The 8,435-nt window shown below is 44.6% G+C and overlaps 1 protein-coding gene across 2 annotated transcripts in view; it reads left to right on the top strand.

The window, feature by feature from the left end:
* Window positions 1-8,435, top strand: part of LOC147014076 (polycystin family receptor for egg jelly-like) — a 127,840-nt gene that overhangs the window by 80,489 nt on the left and 38,916 nt on the right. For both annotated transcript variants that reach the window (XM_085851700.1, XM_085851702.1), the window contains exon 17: window positions 606-759. In XM_085851700.1, the coding sequence (XP_085707826.1) occupies window positions 606-759 (154 nt within the window). The remainder of the gene's footprint in view (window positions 1-605; window positions 760-8,435) is intronic.

An 8,435-nucleotide genomic window follows, 5' to 3' on the forward strand; every position in this document is an offset into this window, starting at 1 on the left:
TGGTGAATGGAAACGAGCTTGGCTTATGGTTCATAGGTGTGGTGATTAAAACAAAGGCGTTGTGAGGTTGGATGAATGTTGTAGCGTTGGGGTTCGTGTTCAGTGAAGGTTGAGGTGAAGTGTCCGCTGGCTAACTGTGCGTGATTCAAACGGGGAATGGCGTGCGTAAGCAATTGACTGCCTGTTGCTATGGTTTGCATGCTTGCATGAGGAAAGGCTCATGTGTGCAGTGAAGCAAAATAAGTAAAGAAAGGGAAAAAAAAACCTACCTAGAGCCCTATGCAATGCATATTGTCCTATAAACCCATTACATATAAGGGAAGGGCTATCTAAAACGAATACTAATGAAATAACTATCTCGGGAACTGCCATATGTCATGTGCCATTGCCTTGAGGAGTAACGGTTTTGCAGAACCATAACAATATATTCAGTTCAGTCAGCGACTAAGCAATAGCGTGCAAAGAAACATAATACATCAATTAAATTTAATGTGTGAGATGATGTAATTGTAATAAATAATTATATTGTTTGTGTAATAGTTATGCAACGGCATCGCTTTATTAAACATATAACATCTTTAATCGGTGTGTTGTGTCTCCTTCAGATCATGATTTTATCCCTGTATATAAGTTTATGCAAGAAGTTGTTTTGGAAGATGACAGATAATAAACTCCTGGAACCAATAAAAGATGAATATTTGTATTTTGGATATCAGCCACAAACGGATGAGACTGATGATTTCACTGGGACTGTCAATGGTAAGTTTAATATTATCATGTCATTACTTGTGTTTATACAATGGACGAAGCAATATTAATTTAAAGAAGATCTGAGGTATAACTTATCTGTTATATTATCATCTCTTTTTATACCCCCACTGCCAAGGCATTTATGTTTTCGGGTTGTCCATCCGTCCGTACGTACATCCATGCTAATTTTCTATGTTTTCTCTGCAACCGCCTATCCGATTGACACGGAATTTTCACTAAAGGTGCAACTGCTCGTGTGGAATGTTTTAATCATAATTATGATGTCATAGGTCACGTGTGTAGCAGCCATGTTGGTAAAAAAAGGAAAAACTTTGGACCTTTGTATCTCCATGGAAAAATTGAAAAATGCGAAGTACTCCCCATGGGAATTAAGTGTGATTTTTCTGACAATGTCAAAGGTGGCTTCATTATGACGTCATAATTATATACATCGCATGCTTTATCTGATCAGTATGAACATTTTTGAGGGTCATCTAGGGCTAAATTGTATGGGGGGGGGGGGAAATTGATAACGTCATGAGTCACGTGGTTTGGCAGCCATATATATATATATATTTTTAAACATAAAAACCTTCAAAAATCTTCTCATGAAAAGGATGAACTTATCGAGGCGAAACTTTACAGGTATGATTGACTATCCATGAGGAACAAAAAGTTCTCCACCTTTGAATTCATCGGTATGCCTGGTGTTGGCTTAATGGTTAGGGTGGTGGGCTTTGGATCCTAGAGTCCTGAGTTCAAATCTCGCTCAGCTGTTGAATTAATATCAGGTGGGGTTAACTCGGCCTGTCATCCTTCCGAGGTCGGCGAAATGAGTACCAGCATGCTGGTATCCAGTGTCGGAGTGGCGACCCGTCCAGGATTGTGCCCAATAGCTAAGGAGACTGCTTAGGCAGCATCAACGCTCTGCACAGAGTATGGTCCCAATCTCCTCCTCCTTCTCCAGAACGGCTTGAAAGATCGAGGGGAAACTTAACCCAACACGTTCTGCAAGCTTGGGGTGTTCACCAAGGTGTTCACGAATAATTAATAGGTCACATTGGATTTAATTTGGCAGCTATATTGGATTGAACGAAAATCTTTCAAAAAACAAAAATTCTCTTGAATTTCTCCATCAATCAACGTGAAACGTCATAATTATGATCTAGTCATCATGGGGAATATGTGTTTTCAATTTCAACCTGATCAGACGCATGGTCTGGCAGCCAGAATTATTTAATATTTTGAATCTTGGTTCAGGGATTTAAATCAAACTTGGTACAAGTATGTATATTGATGTAATAATGTGAGTGGTGTATATCTGATGACGTCGCGATGTCGAAGAGTGCCCTTCTCGTTTTCAATCCCATGTGCATAGTATTGAATGTGGAAAACCTGCACTGATTAAGTTGCTGGAACAAGTTTAAAGCAAATGCAAGCTTTGAAAAGCCAAAGTATTTGGGTGGTTAACAGAAATCACTGCTTAGGCTCTGGATTGTTAAAGTAATTATATGTTGGATTGAAAGAAAGCATTCAAGAAACAAGTATCCCTCATTTAATGAAGGGGTTACACATCTTTGCACCCCTTCATATCGCGAACCTTCATAATGCAGGAGCTCATTTCCCATTATTTCTTATGGTGAAATTACACTTTGTTTCCAACCCAAATTTTTTGGTCTACCGGCGAAGTCATATGCTTGGCGTAAAGACAGTTTTAGCTGCAAGTGACATTATAATATTATTTCCCTTATAATAAAGACAGTAACACAACTAGAAGGGCATTCGATGGAGTGCATCCCTCCACCACGTAATGCCTGATCCATGAGAACATATCGGGCCCAATACATTTTTGAAATATTATGCAATACAGTACCATATCGTTTTTGGCCCTATCTCTCGATGGTGAAGAATCAATTTAAAACTTAAATAATTCTCGTATCCAGATTCGGATCTTCACCAAAATCTAATCAATTCGTCCTTGCGACACACCGAACCTGTCCACCAAGTTTCGTCCAAATCCAGCATCAACTTGTAGACTTGGATGAAACTCGTAGACAGGTTGGGTATGTGACAAGGAAGAATTAATTCGATTTTGGTAAAGATCCGGATCCGGATCCGACGACTAGAATTTCTAAAGTGATTCTGCACCATTGAGGGATAGGGCTAAAAACGATATAGTCCTGTATAGCATGATATCTCAAAAAGTTGGGGATCCGTCCGAATCCGTCCACAACTTTTTGAGATATTGTGCTATATATCAGTTTAGCCCGATCTCTCCATGGTGAAGAATCACTCAAAAAATTCAAGCAGTCGGATCCGGATCCGGATCTTCACTGCAATCTAATCAGTTCGTCCTTGTCACACACCAAACCTGTCCACAAAATTCCATCTGGATCCGTCCACAACTTTTTCAGATATCCTGTACACAAACAGACAAACAAACAGACAGAAAGGGGTGAAAACATAACCTCCTTCACCTTTGGTCGCAGAGGTACTCATAAAATTAATTTCGTGATAGCACTTACCAAAACAATATTGAGTCCAAGGAGAAGGCGATGGGTGAGATGGTTGTTTTTAACCCTTTCATTCTGAAAAGTTAATTATTCGCAAGCCTTCTGAAAAGTTAAGTTAATCACACAGACTCAGAGTGGGTGCTCAAACCAATGATGATCAATATTCTTTAGTTCCAGCTTATGAACCTTCAGGTTCATCCTTTTTTTTTTTTTTTACATTATCTGAGGCTCATAGTGGAGCTACCCCCCCCCCCCCCCCACACACACACACACACACACACACACACACACACACACACACACACACACACACACACACACACACACACACACACACACACACACACACACACACACACACACACACACACACACACACACACACAGCCACTGAGCTTTGGGGAAGTGCGAGCTGCCCGCACTTACCGGGGTACTCTGGGTACCAGCAACGTCATAACAATGGCACACAGCTTTTCCACTGCAGGGCATTTCCTTTGGAATCTCGTCCTCCCCATGAATGCAAACCGATGGGGATTGTCCATGCTCTAAATCTTTTCTTTCATGCTGAATGTGAATTGTGAAGTAAGGAAGCAGATCCAACCATTTTAAAAGTCTTTGGTATGACTAAGCCGGGGTTCAAACCACCGGGGGTTTTTACACCACTGAGTCTGGAAATAATACATCTATATATATATATATATATATGTATATATATATATATATATATATGTATATATATATATATATATATATATAGTAGACTAGGTGTAAGTCGGCAGCGTGTAACTCGTCACTTCGCCTAAGTCGGCAGCGTCAAAAAGTCCCGAATTTATCTCATGTTAAATCCCTTTGAATAAAGGGTCATCCCTCTGTAAGTCGTCATCTCTAAGTCGTCACTTCGTCTAAGTCGTCAGATGTTGTCCATTCCCACGTAATGGAAACTCTGGAAAATCCTCTATTTCTCTTTGCCGATGACTCCACCCTCTGCCGTACCATCTGTCATCCCTCAGACCGGCAAGCAGCAGCTTCTTCACTCACTGCAGATCTGGATAAAATCACAAACTGGTCCAACACGTGGAACATGTCTTTCAATCCACACAAATCTCACACTCTCACTATGTCTCTTCGAAAGGACCGTTTACAAAACCCCCCCATCCACTTTCTCAACAATCCTCTGGAAGAAGTCTTTTCTTTCAAGCTTCTGGGTCTCACTATCTGCCATGACCTTTCCTGGGAAAGTCACATTTCCAACCTTGCCTCAAAAGCCAGTCGCCGACTGGGAAACCTCCGTCGTGCAAAGTCCTTCCTCGGCCCTCTTGAGCTCCTGACTACTTACAAAGCTTTTGTCCGTAGCCTGATGGAGTACTGCTCTCCCCTCTGGGCTGGTGCTCCTGCCTCCCACCTTTCTCGACTTCACGCTGTCGAAACCAGGGCTTTTACGATCATTGGCATCTCCCGCAATGAAGCTGAGTCTTTGGGCCTCTCACTCAATCACCGCAGGTTGGTCGGTGGTCTTTCTGTCTTCTACCGACTCCTCTCCAGCCTTGCCCCCTGCTCTCTCTGCGATTTGTCCTAACCACATTTCCACAGCGCGCTCAACGTCCGCCACAAACCCCCTTCTGGTAAAACTACCAAAATCACGAATCACTGCTCATCTTCACTCTTTCATTCCTCCTTTTTCCCGCCTTTGGAATAAACTTCCTCACTCTATTCTTTCCCATTCTTCCCTCCAGGCTTTCAAAACAGCTGTTCACCACCACCTCTTATCTTCCCCCATCCAAATCCTCGATCTTTTCTACCCCCGATAATCCACCCAAGCCCACTTCCTTCAATTCTCCTGCTCTCCTTCCTGAAAGTCCCTGTAATGTCCATCTTCTCTTCGCCATGTTCCCCGTCCCATCCCCATCCCTCTCCCTTCCACAGTTCACCTAATGTGTCTGTTCCCCACTGTTTTGTCCCTTCCACTCCCGCCCCTCTTGTCTCATGCCTCCTTGCTGTGAGTTGTGTGTTAGCTCTCATACGAGCCTCGACCAAGGTATACAAAAAAAAAAAAAAAAAAAAAAAAAAAAGTAAATTACCACTCCCAACTCGTCACACGGAACTGCTGCCTCATGAGAAGCCCGATTTCATGGAATCGTGATGCTCGCTCATTGGTTTACACCGCCAGCGATAGGCTATTTATAACTGCGTACACACGTTGATCGCACTGCAGGCAGGACAATGGCAACGAAGCGTAAGCTTACAACTAAAACCTACCAAGAAAAATACGACATTATCCAGTTTTGCGAGGCAAATCCACTGATGAAGAAAACAGACATAGCTGAGAAGTTGGACATCAAACGGCAGACATTGAACGATATCTTGAAGAATAAGGGCTAGATATTTGGACAAGTGGAGAAGATCGTGAGGCCGGTGGGAAGTGTGAAATGTGTGTCCTTTAAAGATGTCGATGACGCGCTCATCATCTGGTTTCGGCAAATGTCAGCTCAGCCAAATATTCGCTTTCGGCCGATTCGGCCGATTCGGCCAAACATTCGGCCGATCCTGTCTTTCGGTGGAGGATTGCCCAGCCAACATCATGGAATACAATGACCGGTTTGAATCCTTTCTCATGCACCAGATGCCCAAGAGTTTGAGGCATTCAAACATAACGGATTACTTCGCGAAGAAGTAAAGGATCGATCGAGCTTAGTGTTGAAGTCCGATCATGGTTTTATATTGGCTTGTTTTGTACATTACCGCACTCACTTACACATAGGCATTGAGTGGTAATCATCACCACGATGACTGTGTCATGTAATTTGTCACCATACCATCACCGATGGTATACGAGTTGTCTTACAGAGTTGTTCATTATCTTTACTTTTGATAAACTGATTCATGAATTCCATCTTTGCTTGATCACTTTCCAACTCACCAACTCACCCCCACCTATGCCCCAAGGATTGTGTTTTCCTTTTGGTACAATAGCCGGCTCTCACACATATGTGTCCAGGCCACGCGCGACTTCATCCTTCACCCCACAGTCATCATGAATGTTCGCATACGCGTAAGTCGTCACATTTCTAAGTCGTCACTTTTTTCTCGGTCCCGATGGTGACAACTTACGCCTAGTCTACTGTATATATATATATATATATATATATATATATATATATATATATATATATATATATATATATATATATATGGTTAACGAGGTGGATGGGGTTAACGAGGATGGGAAATATCATAGTTTTTGATTAGGGATGATCTAAAATGGTGGTGAACAGCTGTTTTGAAGACCTGAGTGAAAGATATTGTTGCGGTTCTCAGAACCGCATGCACACAACAGATAGGTGTCCCGAGACAGTTATGCCAGTAATATACGTGCAGATAGACCCCTTCCTTTTGTTTAGTGGGAAAACAAGGGAGTGCATTGCGATGGTCTAATAGTTAGGATTATTAAATCATTTTCCCCTTTTATTTTATCCCCACTCTTTTTCTTTTCTTTTCTGAGGTAAATCTGCCTGCTTGCCCCTCGTCTCCTCTCGTCTACCATAACCGTGCATCAACGTCTGCTTGAAACCAGACATGTGCGGTGAGTCACGTACGCTTTGAGCGGGTCACCAAAGTCTGCCCAAAACCAGACATGTGAGGCGAGTCACGTACACTTTGCCCCCTCGTCTCATCTCGTCTACCATAACCGTGCACCAGCGTCTGCCCGGGGCCAGACATGTGCGGCGGGTTGCGTATGCTTTGGCGGCGGGGTGGGTGGGGTGCACCGACGTCTACCCGAAACCCGGCCCAAGCTGGTGGACCACGTGAGGGGTCAGAGCCAGTCGGAGCACCCAACTCGGGCGATGACATTGGATTCGGCATGGCCCCTCCCCGGAGCTTCGGGCTCTATCAAAGACGGGGAAGCACCTCCGTCTCGGAGATGTTGAGTGGTGTTTTCATACAGTGTTCCTGCTTCTCGACTCCGCCTTCTGGACTCCACCCACGTCTCGCCTCGACGAACCGCCTCCTGCATGGTTCCGCCTACTGCTCCACCATCACCCTCTGGACTCCACCCTTCTCCACTCAAACTCCTCCTTCAGAACACGATCTCCACATGTGCAGCTGTGGCCAGAACAATGAGACGACTGTCAGGTACCGCATCACGGAGCATCCCCTCCCCCGAAACGCCCAGGTACCGAGAGCATAGCCTCAATCCCCTCCCTCCCTGGCTGCAAAAGTCCCTTCTCATCGGGGTTTCTTTTTCTGTGTGTGTCTGAGTGTGCTGGCGCCTGTCTGTTAACCAAGTCTGTAGAAGTGCATTATTATTGTAACTGTTATTAATCTCGTGTCAAGTCTGCACTGTGTCTGCTTTCGTAAGTTGCTTGTATTATTGTCGCACAACACCTCTCTCCTCTATCCCTGCGTTACATACGCCAATAAATCTTTACTGTGCCACATACCTTGTCGTACTGTTACGAATCTGGAAGCCATGAGCACACAACATACAGGTCCTATAGCTCAGTTATTTCGATAAGTAAATGTGGATAGATAGCTCCCCTTTCCCTTGTTTAATGGGAAATTGAATGCACATGCGCTGTGAAGTTATTTTGATAGTCAGGGTTTTCATTTATTTTTACATCACCAACATCAACTACCACAACGCCAGCATCACCCTCACCTTCACCTCACTGGCCGGCGGAGTTCAAGGAGGAGCCTCGCGGCAGCCCTCGACCAATCAGCATGCTACGAGTGAGGTGGCCACCGCTCAGCCAATCAGACCCCGCGACGGTGAGAAAGGCGGTCCGCGTGACGTCACCATGCCCCCGGGCCAATCGACAGACTTGCCGCCCGTTTTGGCTAATGACCGGGCAACGAGCGATTCTGCGCGCCAAAACCGTTCAGTGAGGGAGAGGATGGAGGGTGGAGGCGTCCAACCCCCCCCCCCCCCACCTGGAGAAGGGTGAATAAGGGTGCGGCGCATTCGTATCGAGAGAGATCCTTCCTCCACAAGAACCGCAAGTCGGTTGCACGCCGTCTCTGTCGGTGAACTAGAGAGCTTTTGAGATAGTTGACGACCATTGAGCAGGCAAGGTTGTGTCAATCTGATGGGCAGGTTGAACAAGTGTGGAGTTATCAGCCCTCGCTTTGACGTTCAACTCAAAGACTTGGAGAAGTGGCAGAGAAACCTCCTGC

The sequence above is a fragment of the Eptatretus burgeri genome, chromosome 13 (genome assembly GCF_056783735.1).
Source record: "Eptatretus burgeri isolate ZD-2024b chromosome 13, Ebu_testis_v1, whole genome shotgun sequence".
Lineage (NCBI taxonomy): Eukaryota > Metazoa > Chordata > Myxini > Myxiniformes > Myxinidae > Eptatretus > Eptatretus burgeri.